The following is a 16,960-nucleotide window of genomic DNA, read 5'->3' as shown; positions in this document are numbered from 1 at the left end:
GGGTGAGATGGTATTGGGCATTCATATTGTAGTCCCCTGACCAGCAGCCTCAGCACCACCTGGGAGCTTGTTAGAAACGCAGACTCTCGGGGTGCCTGGGTGGCTCAGTCAGTTAGGCACCTGACTCTTGATTTTGACTCAGGTCATGATCTCATGGTTCATGAGTTCGAGCCCCGCATCAGGCTCGCTGCTGTCACCACAGAGCCTGCTCTGGATCCTCTGTCCCCCTCTCTCTGCCCCTCCCCCTGCTTGTTCGTTCTCTCTGTCTCTCTCAAACTAGAGAGAAAGAAAGAAAGAAAAAGAAAAAGAAAGCAAAAGAAAAGAAAGAAAGAAAAAGAAAGAAAGGAAGGAAAGAAAGAAATGCAGACTCTCCAGCCCCACCTGGACCCACTGAATCAGAACCTGACTTTTAGGAAGCTTCCCAGCAGGTTCTAATGCAAGATACGATTTGAAAAGCACCGAAACACCCTACACACAATCTCCCAGCAAATATGGGGACAACGCCAATTAAATTTCAACCTGCATGGGCCTGTTCAATTCTATTGCATTGAACATGACTTTCTTCTGTTCTGTTCTTGCTCAGAGGCCCCTCTGCCCACCCAGATTGGAGAAAAATCGCTTAAATGTTTGACAGTGCCTTTTGTGTCTTGAAGCAGATGGTCCTTCCCTATAGTTTCATTCTTACAAGCTGCTTAGCAGTTGTCAAAGATGATGTTATAACCTGTCTCGAAGCTTGTTTGATCTAATGTCATAATCCTGTTGACCCGCCTAGCCTTGTGATTCATCATAGTTAGAGCTGTTCATATTAATGCGAATTATGGGTGGGGAAATTCTGTCTGTTTCACGAAGGTCTACTGTTTGGACTTGTTCGATTCTGTGAAGCCAAGACAAGCAGATGATTATTTCCTAACTCATGCTGTATATGGACTAAAGTTTAGACACATATACCTAAATATATTTCTAGTTAATATTGATATTGTAAAAAGCATGCAGTAGTATCTTATAGTGTCATCACATTAAGAAACATTAACACCTGGGGGCGCCTGGGTGGCTCGGTTGGTTAAGCGTCTGACTTCGGCTCAGGTCATGATCTCACGTGAGATCTCACGTGAGATCCGTGAGTTCGAGCCCCGTGTCGGGCTCTGTGCTGACCGTTCAGAGCCTGGAGCCTGTTTCAGATTCTGTGTCTCCCTCTCTCTCTGCCCCTCCCCTGTTCATGCTCTGTCTCTCTCTGTCTCAAAAATAAATAAACGTTAAAAAAAAAAAATTAAAAAAAAAATTAACACCTGCCCTGTTCACTTGTTTAGCGAAGCAGTGAATATACAACGTAAAACAAGAAAACCATTGTTGTTTGTTGTTATATGGAATGTACATATTCAATCATCCAAGATAATTAGTCACAGGAATAACCATTGAAATAATTACTTGCTAGACGATAATTTTTAAATGGGAAAATCATAACTCTTGCCCACATATAAACTGAGTCAAAGATTTTATTCAACTGATTAATTAATGATGGAGCCAGCAAGGTATAAGGAACTAAGTACTTACAATTTAGTAAGTATTACTTGGAGACTGCTGGGTTATGTACAAAACTGGTTACTATCCTACAGAGTAACAAACTGTAACCTTTGGGGTTATCATTTCCGCTGGACGGAAATCTTTTGCACCTCTGCCAAATGAAAATCTGTCAACTCGCCTGTCACTCCGTGAAGTCTGAGACCTCTAATCAGTAGTGAACGGGGCACTGTTCTTCTATAATCCTTAGATGGCCTTTTCCCCCATATGACATTGAAGTGAGTTTATTTTTGGCAGCCCGGGTGGCTCAGTCATTAAGCATCTGACTTCGGCTCAGGTCATGATCTCACAGTTCTTGAGTTCAAGTCCCGCTTTGGGTGAACATGAGCCCTGCTTCAGGTTAAAAAAAACAAAAACAAACACGAGCCCTGGGTAAGCCCCACTTCTCTCTCTCTCTGCCCCCTGTGGGATTCTCCCTCTCTCTCTGCCCCTTGCTCTCTTGTGCGCTCTCTCTCTCTCTCTCTCTCTCTCTCTCTCAAAAAAGGTTATTTTTTTTTTTGCCTCATGTCCAAGTTTTATGTAATTTTTCTTAACACACTTACAGAAAACCATTTTCTGTTAAAAATGTCAACATAATTTCTAATGGAGGTTTAGATGTGCTCACTTGGAAAGTGAGCATTTATTTTTAAATTGCAGAAGGCGAAAGCTGGCATACTTTCTTCTCCCTCATCAGTGACTCCTGAGCTTAGTGAGTATTCAAAAAGTCTTCCTGGGGGCCCCCGGGTGGCTCAGTGGGTGGAGCATCTGACTCTTGATTTCGGCTCAGGTCTTGATCTCACGGATTCATGAGTTCAAGCCCTGTCGTTGGGCTCTGTGCTGCTTGGGATTCCCTCTCTCTCTGCCCTCACCCCACTTACGTGCCCTCTCTCTCTTTCTCAAATAAATAAACCTTTAAAACGAACTGAGAAAAAACTTAAGACGTCTTTTTCCAGGCTTTCTCTTTATGGCCATAGATTTCCATGCCTCATGATCCTTAGTCCTAGATTTGTGCTTGGGTATCAGTGGGTGCAGACAACAGTCATGACACGGCAGGGAGGGGCATCAGTGACGGATTCCCCCCCCCCCCCCAATTCAAAGAGCTGTGAATTTCAGGAGATTCTACTGCTTCTGCTCACACCATGTGGCAAGGTAAATCTGCTTTTGCTTGGTCCCTGTGAACAGTGGTGGGTTTCAATAGGAAATTAATATTTTTTCAACTTACGCATTCCTTCTTTCTCCCCTATACGTATGCTAATCACATAACATGCAGGTTTCTCTCTGTAATCATATTCATATTCATGAACAATGTTGCCTCCCTCTTTCCATTTGGCTTTTACTGAATCTCATCGACATTATTCTCAGAAATTGAATTAACTGTGGGCTAGTGGGGCAACGAGCGAGTATTCTGAGGGCGTTAACTAGGAAACCTTGATCTGTCACTGAAAGTTATTTGCTAGAAGATTTGTAGGAACTTGGGTTGTTTTTTTTTTTTCTAGTTTGTTTTTCATGTCAGGGTCTGCTCGCATTGAGAGCATTCACTGCACGTACAAAGAAATAGGTCTTGGCTTTTACTCTGCGCCTGGCTTCAGCTTGCTCTGTGAAGGCGGCCAAGGGCAGAGAGGGCCCTTCACATTCTCTGCGGGGGACCTGGCGGAGGGGAAGATGCCAGAATCCCGGACCCCTCGGCATAAATGGTTCCAAGATCTGAATGCATTCTTTCCTAACAATTGAATGAATGGGTTTGTTCTCCCCACTTCTTTCTAGTTAGCTAACCTTGTGTTGTGTTGGTCTGCTCAATAGCATTCTTCAGCGAAGATGTTTGGAGATAGAATGTGAATTTGGCCCAGTGAGCTGCATATGGGAATGACATGTAGGGTCCGAATTCACAAACGCTGGCAGTTCTCAGGGTTGGGGCCTGTGGCTGAAATATCTAGAGATGTTCACCAGGAGGCGTGTTTCCCTTTGGCTAAGAATAAAAACACGATTTTTATGTGTTTTCTATAAGCACTCACTGAAGTTCGCCCCGATGCTTGGGCTAGCTTGATTAGCATTCTTTCCTGAACATTCCAGATTGCCTGTCTTTATCATCGTTTTCTGTAATGAGACACAATAAAGCTCAAGCTTTTATCTAAATACTCAGTTTTATAAGTGAAAATGAGAATAGGGACAAAAATCATCTTTCTGCATTGTAACTTTGGAAAATGGTAGTCCCCTGTAATTTTTTTTTTCCCAAGTAATTTGAAAGGTTTTGCTTAAACCCAGGATGGTAAATTGAATTAAAGATTTATTATATTTTCAAACAATGTGCTCGGATTCAAACAATCCTGGCCATGGAGCTTATGTGCCTTTATTTTAAATGTTACTTACGTCGTGGGGGAATGATACGTTGAGCGTCCTATAGATGCGTGGGGGGTTTCATTTTTTTGGCGTGATGTGAAAATTTATAAGCATCAGTTAAGTATTTTTTCTTTGCAGCTGTGTTGACACATTCTCATTTTAACATCCTGATTTTTTCACCTGGGTTACTTTTTCACTATATTAAAATGATAGGTGTTGACTAGAAAATTTACAAAATACCACAAAGCGTGGAGAAGATAATCATCATCTGTGACATGCAAATAGGAAAAAAAAAAAACTACTTTTAACATTTTAGTTGATCCCTTTTGACATTTTATCCATCCATGCAAGTATATATTTATATAAATCTAGGGCATCCTTTATGGAAAGTTTGTATCCTGCTTGATATTATCTCACTTATGGGTGCTTTGAAACCATAAAAAATAAGGCTCCTAAGTGTATCTTCTCAAATGTAAAATGTTCATGCTAGGTTATTAAATAAGAAAGCAGTACATGTTTTTATCTTAATATAGCATGCTTGATTTGCCTCTTTCCCGATTCTTTATTGTTACAATGTATGCCCCAGTCCTTGTGCTATGTTTGCTTATTTGTATTTTCGGATTGCTCTACAGTGGGGCATGTGTTACTTAGTTGACTTGATTGGTTGTGAATTGAACCGATCCAATGAGAATCATCCCTATACGTGGATCTTTGTGAACGGCTTTATTATTTTCTTTGGATTTTTTTTAGAATAACTTCCTAAGAGTGGAATAATTGGGGCAAGGCAGTGAATTGTGTATTTGTTGTGCAGTTTCTAGTCTAATTATATATGTTCTATGGAAAGACGTTTGGTGGGGATTTTTTTTTTTTTTTTTTGCAAAGTAAGGAATGTCTATTCTGCCATTTTTGCCCTCATGTCCTTCCCTCCCATGCTTTGTCACCAGCTCTTTTTCTGATCTCCCGTGCCAGTCACATCTCCCTGTAAGTCACCTGCGCCCTTCCCTCTCTTCTCCCTACCCTGCCTGTCAGATCCACCTGCTCAGGACAGCTTTGTCCCAGAGCTGGCTCCTGGCTCCCCACCTCTGCCCTTGTGCCCTCGGCACTGACCCCTGCCCACAGCCCGTCTTCCCCTTTCCAGAGACCTGGGAACTGTTTTCTCTCTAGCCCCATGTGCTGTGCCAAACAGCAGAGGTTCCAAAGAAATCACCTGCTCGTTTAGAATTTTCCAGAATCAAAACAGCAGATCCAATTCTGAAATGGAGATTTTTTTCAGTTTCTATAGTTTCTGCGAACTGAGTAGCTCGGAAAAATTAACACAAAAAGTTGTTCCTGAATTTTCAAGCGTTACAGTCCTTATTTTTAGAAGCTGTTTAGGATAATTTTATTACTAGAGATTTAGAGCCCCGAATTAGAAAGCTCATAAGCGATGCTTCAAGTATTTTCCTTATAAAAATAACAAACCGTCGTTATTACAACATCACCTTTTATGGCAGAAAATCCAACTGTGTTGGCTAGCAGGGAGAAACCTCTATGCCAGCAGCCACGTTGGCTGAGATTACCGTTGCCTCAAACGCTAGGGCTGTGAACCAAGAGAGTCCACTCTTCCTGAAGCATTGGAGACGAACAGAATTCATTTGTGAAGAATATTCCAACCAGATGTCTGGGAATTTGGTAACTGCAGTTACAGAAAAAGACAGAAGGCAGGCAGGCAGGCACGTTTTCTTTTATGTGTTGCAACAGTGGGTATTAACGATTTTGGACATTCAGGAGAAGAGAAGGGCCCGCATGTGCTATAGGCCAGGCTCTATGCTAGAAGTCTGGAGACCTAAGAGAACCTTGCTGATCAGCGTCTTTTAATCAACTCAGGGGAAGAGTGTGCAGACATATGGCCGCAGCAAAGGCAATATGAAGGAAGGGCTTCGGGAGTGATTTGAAGCAAGGGCCTTCACATTCAATTCAGGGAGGGTTATTTCCAACGGTGGTGACACACGAAGATATTTGGGAAAGGAAGTGGCTTTTGAGCCGAGCCTTAGATGAACTGACATGGTCTGCAGAGACGCGGTTCAAGTGTGCTATAGATAAAGGGAATGCAAAAAGCTGGAGGGAATAGATTGCACTGGGCGTGTTTGGCGAAAGCGAGCAGCCGCCTCTGACCGTAATGGAGAGTTCAAATGGGAAAGCAGTGAGGGAACCCCCGAGAATGGTAGACCGATCAAACCCATGGCACACAGACTCTGGCGCTCAGTCCGGAGGCTAGTATTTCTCCAAGTTTTTACCTCAGCATTGTGTCGGGTGTTAAATGCAGGCTCCTGGGCCACACTTGTCATCCCCTGCATTTGATAAAATCTGCATTAAAATTTTTTTTTTAATGTCTATTTATTTCTGGGGGGGGGGGGGGGTGGCGGGGGAAGGAGCAGAGGGAGAGGGAGACAGAGGCTCCGAAGCAGGCTCCATACTTTCAGTGCAATGCCCAATCCGGGGCTCGCACTCACGAACCATGAGATCGTGCCCGGAGCTGAAGTCTGGCCCTCGACCAACTGAGCCGCCCAGGTGCTCCTGACGTCTGTATTGTAATAGTCTTCCTCAGGGATTCCAAAGTGTTCATGTTCCACAAGAACATTGGAGAACATTTGCTATTGAAACAGCCATCAGGGGGCACCTGGGTGGCTCAGTCGGTTAAGCGTCCGAATTCAGCTCAGGTCACGATCTCGCAGTCCGTGAGTTCGAGCCCCGCATCGAGCTCTGGGCTGATGGCTCCGAGCCTGGAGCCTGCTTCCGATTCTGTGTCTCCCTCTCTCTCTCTGCCCCTCCCCTGTTCATGCCCTGTCTCAAAAATAAATAAACATTTAAAAAAAAATTAAAAAAGAAAAAACAGCCATCAGGAAGGCGGTCGGGAGAGTGGCAGGCAGGAGGTGACGTGAAGGTTTGACCTCGGGGTGGTGACAGCCGGAGCAGGGATTTGTGCCAGGGGAGGACTCCATGCAATGGGAGCTTATGGGCAGCGAAGGGAGGGAGCGCTCAGTGTGGCCAACAGGACCCTGAGCTTCTGGGGCCAGGGAGACTGGGGCGAATCTCCCCGAACACCCACAAGATCACTCCAAACCTCTAACACCCTGCACACCTGTGTATGTCCCACCCCGAACAGAAATACCCCCACAAAATATTTCTGGGGTTTCAGAGGGAGTCTCCCCGGGGCTCTCCAACCAGTCTGAGCCCCCCTAGCGCCTCCTTGGGGTGAGACAGTATGGTGTCCCTTGCTCCCCGCCTAGGTCAGCAGGTTGGTCCTGCCTCCTTGCCTTCCAGGCTCAGCAGCTCACAGGTACCGGCGGTCACTGCCCCATAGCTCGTCTAGGAGATGCTGTGGCTGCTGAGTCCTGCCCCACCAGGCCCCTCCCCCGCTGGTCTGCCTGTCACCAGCGTCTCTTCAGCTGCCCCTCCAGGCTCCGCAGGTCTACACCCAAGATGGATCCAAGGGCCATAGTGAATGAGGCGGGCCCTCTGCCTTCGTCCTGCCAAGTGGTCTCACCAAGGGCACTGTGGCCAACAGGTACGAGGAGGAATGGGTTCTTCCCATTGGAGCGCCCTCCGCCAGAGGGACCTCAAAACAGCCTTCTTCAGCTCTGTGTTTTATACACTGAGGCAAAATGACTCTCTTCATTCTCTCTGACTCCTTCAGAACGCAGATGGGACTTTGGTGGGGCTGGCCGGGACATCATTTGAGTGGTAGAATCTTCTCTCCCCACTGAGAGTAAAGGCTTGTTTGGGGTGTTTGAGTTCATTAGACCTGGGTCTCCTCCTTGCCTCAGAACTGTGTGTTCCTTTAATACTCGCAGACGAGATGCTCTCAGTCCTAAGGTGACATCTTAGCAGGCCATCTCCCCCTCCCCCCCCCCCCCCCCACCGCCACCGTTTACCACTTATGCCCAAATCCCCATGGAGGACACAGCTGGGCTCACCTGGGATCCCCACTCCATCTGGGAATTGAAAGGCAGATCCTGTTTGGAAGAGGAGACGCTGAATTATTTCACTTGAATTTTTTTAAGGAGGCAGCACGTTTACATGATAATAAAATTCAGAAGGCACACGAGGGTGTCCTGTGAAAAGTCTCCTTGCCCACCGTGTCCCCCGCCATTTAAGTGGACCTGTTTGCGTATTCCGGGAAGAACTTAGCTGTATATTCTCCCATCTTTTTAAAAATGAAAATGGCAGCATGTTAGGCACACTGGCCTGCCCTGTGCTTTTAAAAATTCCGCGTCAGAGGGGCTCCTGGGTGGCTCAGCCAGTCAAGCGTCTGCCTCTAGATTTCGGCTCAGGTCGTGATCTCAAGGTTCGTGAGTTCGAGCCCCACGTCGGGCTCTGTGCTGACGGTGCAGAGCCTGCTTGGGATTCTTTTTCTCTCCCCTTCTCTCCACCCTGCCCTGGCTCAAGCTCACGCTCTCTCTCAAAATAAATAAATAAATAAACTTAAAAAAAAAGTTCCGTGTCAGAACCTCCTCACCCATTTCATAGAGACAGAGTATTCCGTCGTGTGGCTCGACCGTGGTTCGATCTAACCGGTCCCTATAGGTGGAACTTGGCATTTTTCCAGCCTCCTGTTATCGCCAACACTACCACACTGGACAACTTGAAAATACACACCTCTTGGGGCACCTGGGTGGCTCAGCCGGCTAAGCACCTGACTCCAGCCCAGGTCATGATCCTGCGCTTTGTAGGTTCGAGCCCCGCGTTGGGCTCTGGGCGGACAGCTCAGAGCCCGTTTCGGATTCTGTGTCTCCCTCTCTCGCTGTCCCTCCCCCGCTGGCACTCTGTCTCTCTGTCTCCCCATAATAAGTAAACATTAAAAAAAATGTTAAAAAAAAAAAAAAAAGAAAAAGAAAATACACACCTCTTTGCAGCTAGAGGCAGATGGATCCCTATGGCCAAGTCCCAGAATGAGACTGCGGGTCAGAGAGGTGAAATTAAAACTTTCTTCCCCCACAAGGGTTGTGCCATTTTGCACTCCTACAGTCGCACGGACAGGAGTCCCCTTTCCTTTCTACTGCTTCCTCAGCAGAACGTTTTCAAACTCCTGGGGTGAGGGGAGCATTCCCAGCACAGGTTGGGTGGGGGTGGGGGGAGGAGGGAAGGACAAGCCGGGAACCTGTAGGAGTCCAGACGTTGCTTTCCACACAGCCACAGACGCCCCACTGTGTTATTTAGTGAAAGCAAAGGGGGGGGGGGGGGGGGGAGGAACCCACCACCTTTTAATTTTTGGCTTGAAATGTGATTTGTAGTAACAGTAAAGTTGCCTTTGTTTTGGGTATGTGGCTCTATGGATTTTAACACCTGTACAGATTGGAGTTGGCCATGCACACAAAATGGAACAGTTTCTTTATCCCCCCAAACACCCTCCCCCCACCCCTCCACCCTGGCAGCCGCTGATCTGTTCTCTGTCACTAGGGTTGTATCTTTTAGAGGATGTCACGTAAATAGAACCATGCGGCATGTGACCCTTGGAGAGCGGCTTTTCCCCCAATCAGAATTCCCTGGAGATTTGCTTCCAAGCTGTTGCATGCATCAGGAGTGTGTTACTTTTTATCGCGCGGAAGCATCCTGGCCAATGAATGTAGCACGCGTTCACCCGGTGAATGGCTTTGAGGTTGTTTGCAGTTTTGGGGGTGGGGGGAGGATTATAAACAGAACCGCTATAAACATTCACGTGGTGACTGTTCGGTGAACATAAGTTTTAATGTCTCCTCTGCCCAGTTTAATTTCCATGTACTCATAGGTTCAGGTATGTTTTTGTGTGCTTAAGAGGTGCTATTTCCTTTTCTGTAAACTCATTTCCTTTACTCCTGTCTCTTTTTGCTTGTTGGTCGTTTCTATTTTAGCCCAGTTGGTGTGCGGGGCTGTCCATCTGGGTGAAAATGTCCAGCATTGGGCCAAGAGAAGCAGGACTCACGTTGGAGAGAGGCTCCTGAAACCCCAGATCTGAGATCCCCACGGAGAGGCTGGAGGGGGGAAGCCAGTGTGTTATACTCCCCGAGGGAGGAGACACATCAGGCTGGAAGACGGAGTCTGGAAATGCCCGTGTCTCGGATGCGGAAGGAGGAGGATATGGAGAAAAGAGACTTCTTGGGGGTCGCAGAAGAGCCAGCGTGATGCAGGGTAACATTCAGAAAAGCTGAACATTAACGAGCCGCTGAATAAACACAGGGTACTGCCTTCAGAAGAAGAAAGAACGTCTCTTCCCGAGAACTCGAAGTCAAAATGAATCCTAGACAGCGGCAGGCCACACGCCCCGTACATAGACAGGGTTGACTCTAGGTGATGGAAACAAGGATCTTTAGTTCTTCTGCTTTTCAGCAGCTTTCAGATTTCCGGTAATGCCTCTGTAGTACTTTCTGGTGCCTTCCAGATTTTCTGATGCCTCGGGGAAAAATTTTGAGTTTTCAACTGTAAACTTCCAAAAAAAAAAAAAAAATCCTTGTGAAACGTTGTCGCAAAACCTCGGCAAGTTCTTCACTCTCTGAGTTGATGTGTGCCTCTGTTAATTCCAGTAAGACTTCGCCTTCTGGTGAATTTTGCAATGAGAACGCGAAGGGAAGGAGACGATGGGTGACATTGAGGGGTTAAAGTATTTAACATTTTTTTTTTTTACGTTTTTATTTCACTTTTGAGAGAAAGAGAGAGAGAGGCATGAGCAGAGTCGAACTCACAGACGGCAAGATCGTGACCTGAGCTGAAGTTGGACGCATAACCGACTGAGCCACCCAGGCGCCCCTTAAAGTATTTTAAATAAGCATTTAAGGAGGGAAGGAAAGGAGGGACCGAGAGAGGGGAAAAAAAATAATAATAAGGAAGGGGAAAGAGAGGAACAGAAGAAAGAAAGAAGACCACAGTCTAATATGTCCCAAAAGGAAGGATTGGTTAAGAGCAGCATGGAACGTCCACTGGCTGAGGTTGTCTGCACGCTGTTGGAAATTCCGTCTCAGAAGACGGAGCACGTCCAAAGTCTCTTCTCAAACCACCCCACGTAAATGTACCTTAGAGGTGACAAAGGGCAGCTTGCTGTGTGCAGGGGCCTCCCCAGCACCTGACTTCCTCCTCCAGCCGCAGCCCCAGCGCCAGGCTGCCAGGAAAGGAGGACGCCCCCCTCTGTGAGGTTAAAGGCAATACTTGTGATAGAATATTAAATGCAAATAATAGAAGATCTAGGAAAAAAGCGGTCCGGGCTGTTCGTTAAGAAAACACGTAGCATTTTTTCCAAAGGACAGAAAAGCTGGCAAATACGTAACGTGAATAGCGCCGTGGTTTTTCCTGTGGTCAAATTTGTACAACTTCCCATTTTTTACCGCGGTGTAAGGGAAAGCAATGTGCAAATTGTCCTTTCGGCGTCAAAGGGACCCGATTGGACTCAAGTGATACCTGTCCACAGGGAAGCACTCGCTGGCTTACACCCTTCTTTTCTCTCCTCCCCACAGGATGTGCTGGGTGGCATCCTGGTCACCGCGGTCCTCATTGTCCTCACCTACCCCGCCTGGACCCTTATCGATCGCCTGGACTCGGCCAGCCCCCTCTTCCCCGTCTGTGTCATCGTGGTGCCATTCTTCCTGTGTTACAACTACCCCGTGTCCGACTGCTACAGCCCAACCCGAGCGGACACCACAACCATTCTGGCCGCGGGGGCGGGCGTGACCTTAGGGTTCTGGATCAACCACTTCTTCCAGCTCGTGTCCGCGCCCGCCGAGTCCCTCCCTGTCATTCAGAACATCCCGCCGCTCACCACCGACATGGTAGTTTTGGGTCTGACCAAATTCGTCGTGGGAATCGTGCTGATCCTTCTGGTCCGCCAGCTTGTACAGAATCTCTCGCTGCAAGTGCTATACTCGTGGTTCAAGGTGGTCACCAGGAACAAGGAGGCCAGGCGGAGACTAGAGATCGAAGTGCCTTACAAGTTCGTCACCTACACATCTGTGGGCATCTGTGCCACAACCTTTGTGCCAATGCTGCACAGGTTTTTGGGATTGCTCTGAACCTCAAATGGTTGGGAAGTAGCCCACCGGGCAGGAGAGCCAAAACAGGAAAGTAGTTGGGTGGGCAAGTTTCGACCACACGTTTTTCTTAAAAAATCCCGAGTCCCATGTTTCTTTTGCTGACGTCTGCGATAAATATTGCTGCTGTGTGAAGGGAAATCCAGTCTCCTGGGGGCCAGTGGTCTGTAAGCATCATGCTGCAGGTGAAGCCAGGCTAAACCCATGGTCCGTTCTTTAAGGGTCCCCCCACCCCAGGGACCCTGGACCTAGTCGTGGGCTGGCAGGAATCGTGGCCTGGCTTGGGAGATCCGAAAGAGACAGGCGTGATCGGAGAGGCTGGAGGTCAGGCGTCTCTCTTCAGTGACGACCTTGCCCATCACTGAGTCTCGGGTCCAAACTTGGTTGGTCCAGAGAAGGGGTGTCACCGTGTAGGACTGCATTCCTGGGACAGGGTGACTTTGCTGTTGTGATCACGCTAGACTGTGCCTGCTTGGGTGGCAAGGGCGCTGCGGACCTCCCCGTGGAGCGATAAAGAGGCGGGGGCAACGCTGGGAGATGGTGGGCGAGAGCCTGTGTTCCTCCTGAGTCCCGCTCTCTGTGGGTGCACGTATTCAAACAGCATCGCTCCTCCTCGTCCGTGCGTTTTGCAGAATTCCAGGTAGCATTTCTACACTCTTCGGATCCAGGAAACCTGGATCCCACCTCACTTCATCTGGGCTTCTCAGAGTGTCCCGCTCTCTCCTGCTTCCCAGGGACTTGGGACCAGCACTCTGCCCATCTGTAGGTGGTTTTTTTTTTTGGCTTCCTTACCAACTGGGGAGGCCCTGTCAGCTGCCTGTGAAAGTGGATCACTAGAACAGATGAACTTAATCCCCCCTGGGGCCTGACAAGGGGGGACTGGGCCTCCGGGGACATCACTCCTCCATTTCTCATCTACTTTGCGTAAACCTATTTTCTCACCTACTAAGTAGAATTGGGGCTCCCTCTCCATCTTCCCACCTCTTGTCTCTCGGCAGTTTTTAAGGGTAGTTAAGGCAAGAACAGGGTCGGCCTCTCTTGGGAAAACAACATGACCGAACGCAACACACCCTTTAAGCCTGTGCGTGTCCTCATTAGACTTAGGCAGGGATCTTATGCAAACACCGGCAGCTTCTCTCTGCAGGCTCCTCTTCGGTTCTTAAGAATTAGGAATAAGCAGGGGTGCCTGGTGGCTCAGTCGGTTAAGCGTCCGACTTCGGCTCAGGTCACGATCTCGTGGTTCGTGAGTTCGAGCCCCGCGTCGGGCTCTGTGCTGACGGCTCACAGCCTGGAGCCTGCCTCGGATTCTGTGTCTCCCTCCTTCCCTGCCCCTTTCCCAGCTCACACCCTGTCTCTCTCTGTCTCAAAAAGGAAATCGACGTTAAAAAAAATTTTTTTTGAAGAATAAGGAACAAGCATGCACAATTTCCTGAAAAGTTAGCATAGATGCATAGCTAAGGAAGTATCTTTCTCACTATGGTACCCAAACCACTGAAATCAATGACTTGTGATCCCAACATGCCATACACATTCTTTGGGGGACAGTTAGCCTGCCTTGAACATTAGGCTCTTAACCTCTGCCCCCAGTGCGAAAACCTCAAGCCCCATTTGTCCCGATTGCAAACATCTCCCCTGGCCTTTCTGTTGGGATGACCTTTGCTGTCTGGCTTAGCACTCCTGTCTATTAAGAAGGACTTTTTTTAGGAAAACGTTTTGCTTCTCTTTGAAATTCTCCTGACATTTTCCATAGTTAGGAGGCGGGGTTCGAAATGACCTGCGTTTGTTCTTACAGCAAACTCCGACCAGTATTTGTGGTACCATGATGGGGGGGAAATGGGAAAGGAAAGGGGGGACCCCAACTTACAGGCCAGCCCCACCAGTGCAGTGGAGGAGGCAAGTCCCTGCAGCCCTGGATAATACTTATGCCAAGTGATTTTAGTTGATTGTTCTGGAGCCGGTCAGCAAAAGGATCAGGTCTTTCCACTTGTATCTTTTGAAAGGAGAGGCCATAATGGTTGTCGAGGCAGTGGGTGCTGACACTTCACTCAAGTGTGTACGTGTAATTTTTAATGCTGTCCTTTTAAGTGCCAACAATAGGACAGCAATCCGCCGTATTAATGCATTTGAGGCTGTATTTACACAATTGGATCGAGGATGGATACAGTAGCTGTAGCCCATTAAATAATGACCCAAGGGCTCGTCACGGTTGGTCCCTTTTTGAAGTATCTTGTTTTGCAGCTGGAGAACAAAAAGTATGCTGGGGCGCCTGGGTGGCTCAGTCGGTTGGGCGTCCGACTTCGGCTCAGGTCACGATCTCACGGTCCGTGAGTTCGAGCCCCGCGTCGGGCTCTGGGCTGACAGCTCGGAGCCTGGAGCCTGCTTCCGATTCTGTCTCCCTCTCTCTCTGCCTCTCCCCTGCTCATGGTCTGTCTCTCTCTGTCTCTCAAAAATAAAAACATTGAATAAAAAATTTTTTTTAAAAAGTATGTATATTGGTGAAGACAATTTTAGTTTTTGAGTTCTTCTGCTCTGTGGCCTGGAATCCGGCAGAAACGGATTGGAAAAGTCACTACCTGCTTCCTCCTCTCGCTGGCCTTCGTCACTCATCTGACACCCTCCCAGGCAGCTGTCGCACACACCCCACGCGTGCCCCTTCAAAGAGCAGGCCCTATGGCTCCTTGGAGACATTTGGATTTTCTCTCTGGGGAAAGACTGCCCCCTGCTGGAATCGCCTCAGCGGTGGCCCAGAGCACCTCTCCTTCAGGCGACTTGGGGATTAAGAATTTAAAAGTCAAAGCTCATCGTGATGTATCCAACATAGGCTTAGGACCTGTGGTCGGGCCAACCCTGCCTTTGGAAACTGTGATGCCAGAGTCCTCAGGACTCCTGGCACCTCCGGGAGGCAAGCAGAACATGTCTCCTTACTAACCGTCCTCAGCCTGCCCCCAGCCCACTACCATTCCGGGCCGGGACCTCCAACCTGTACCGTCATCCTAAACAGCTGTCACTCCATGCTGATTTTGCTCAGACCTGCCCCACAGCATTATGCAGAAGGAAACACAGAAGGGACCTTGAACTCAAAACCCTCGAATGGCCGTGGCCGAAATCACTCTACAACAGGCCTCATGGTCGCACTGGTAACATGGGATTTTCTAGTCCTCGTCGGCAACTTGGGCTTCTTGAGTGTAATCAAAGCATGTGGTGTTTCGGGGCCATATGCTCCAGGTTTCTATTTTGGAAGGTTTCAGATGTCTTGCTCATGTAGTGTATGTAAATTTATTCTTTTTAAAATAAAATCATTTTTGGTTTGCTTATGACTTCTTGTTACATGTTTCAAAAGCTAGGGTTGTGCTCCCTTGGATTTTTTTTTTTCCTGCTAGACCTTTCAGGGTTCATTGGACCGGAGTTGAAAAGAGGTGACAAAAATAAATGGCAGGCTATAGAATTCTCTGTTGCTGTCGTAGTTCAATCATGTGCAGATGTTGGGGAGTGTCACGGCGGCCGTAGATGTGATTAGCAGGAAGTGGTAGGCACACAAGCTCACAAGGAGTCCCTCCTCTGACTCCTTGATACTAAAAAGAATCTTCGGGGCGCCTGGGTGGCTCAGTCGGTTGAGAGACCGACTTCGGCTCAGGTCATGATCTCACGGTTTGTGAGTTCGAGCCCCGCGTCGGGCTCTGTGCTGACAGCTCGGAGCCTGGAGCCTGCTTCGGATTCTGGGTCTCCCTCTCTCTCTCTGCCCCTCCCCCGCTCATGCTGTCTCTCTCTGTCTCTCAAAAATAAACATTAAAAAAAATTTTTTTTTGGAAAAGAATCTTACCATATTTGGAGACCAATGCCACTGTGAGTTGAAAGGTAAATGCTATCGGTGCTGCTAGTTAAGGTAACTACACGGTTTTCACGAATAAGTACCCTGCAGACCCAAATGAATATGACCCTGTTTCATATCCACATCGCTACGATGATAGGCTGTGTCTTCACGCATCCCAAATACGCTATTTGAAATGGTGCAGAAGGGGCGCCTGGGTGGCTCAGTCGGTTGGGCGTCCGACTTCGGCTCAGGTCACGATGTCACGGTATGTGAGTTCGAGCCCCGCGTCGGGCTCTGTGCTGACTGCTCAGAGCCTGGAGCCTGTTTCAGATTCTGTGTCTCCCTCTCTCTCTGACCCTCCCCCGTTCATGCTCTGTCTCTCTCTGTCTCAAAAATAAATAAACGTTTAAAAAAAATTTTTAAATAAAAAATGAAATGGTGCAGAAAACTGCCACTCCTATTGGCAAGGCCAAGGCCAAGGCTAGGCCCCCGTTTGTACTTTCAATACCTAATACGCCGGGCACCATGGGCCTGCGGAGCCGGATGGACGTAATCCTGCCCTGTGGAGCTCTCGCAGGAGACAGGAGCCTCTGGCTCAGGGAATTGGAGGGTAGGGGCGTAGGAGCCCGAGAGGAGGGGGAGACGAGTTCCTGCTTGGGGGCTGCAGCAAGTCGAGGGGGGCTCCCGGGAGAGGCAGCACACGAGCCAGGCTTACAGAACGGATGATGTGATGGGAAGCAGATACGAGATGATACTCCATGGTGAGGGCGGAGCTTGCCAGAGACGCGTCCCCCAAACACCTGCGGCTCTCCCGAGGCGAAGCCACACCAAAGCCGGGGTTGACGACCATGTGTAGGAAGAGCGGTGGTGGCCGTGGCGGAGCAAAGGACGAGCAGAACCAAATCACGAGAACAGGAAGGAAGGGTGAGGGAGCCCCTTAGTCCATCTCCTTACATCCATGTGGGGCCATTCCAGAGAAGATGACATCCGAGGTGGCTTCCCAGTCTCCCCCATCGTTCCTCCTTTGAACATTTAACAGGCCGCAGTGGGCACCTTCCCCTTCCGCCGTCTTGGACCTGACCTCGCCTGCACAGTTTCATGCCCATTCTCGTTCAGCTTTCAGCAGAGGTGACAGTTGCGAGGGCCTCCGTCCGTTTCCCTCTTTTCTCTGTTCGGTTCCCTGACCTAGGCCTGTGGAACTTGATGTAAAAGTATTTTACCT

The 16,960-nt window shown here is 48.4% G+C and overlaps 1 protein-coding gene across 4 annotated transcripts in view; it reads left to right on the top strand.

Annotated features, from left to right (window-relative positions):
• The window catches only part of SGPP2 (sphingosine-1-phosphate phosphatase 2), a 109,691-nt gene extending 97,686 nt beyond the window's left edge, over positions 1-12,005 (top strand). For all 4 annotated transcript variants that reach the window (XM_058703386.1, XM_058703400.1, XM_058703394.1 and 1 more), the window contains one exon: positions 11,358-12,005. In XM_058703386.1, coding sequence (XP_058559369.1) covers positions 11,358-11,909 — 552 coding nt within the window. In that variant the 3' untranslated portion in view covers positions 11,910-12,005. The remainder of the gene's footprint in view (positions 1-11,357) is intronic.
• The last annotated feature ends 4,955 nt before the right edge of the window (positions 12,006-16,960 follow it).

The sequence above is a fragment of the Neofelis nebulosa genome, chromosome 2 (assembly GCF_028018385.1).
Source record: "Neofelis nebulosa isolate mNeoNeb1 chromosome 2, mNeoNeb1.pri, whole genome shotgun sequence".
In the NCBI taxonomy this organism is placed as follows: Eukaryota; Metazoa; Chordata; class Mammalia; order Carnivora; family Felidae; genus Neofelis; species Neofelis nebulosa.
This window is presented reverse-complemented; position numbering and strand designations above follow the sequence as displayed.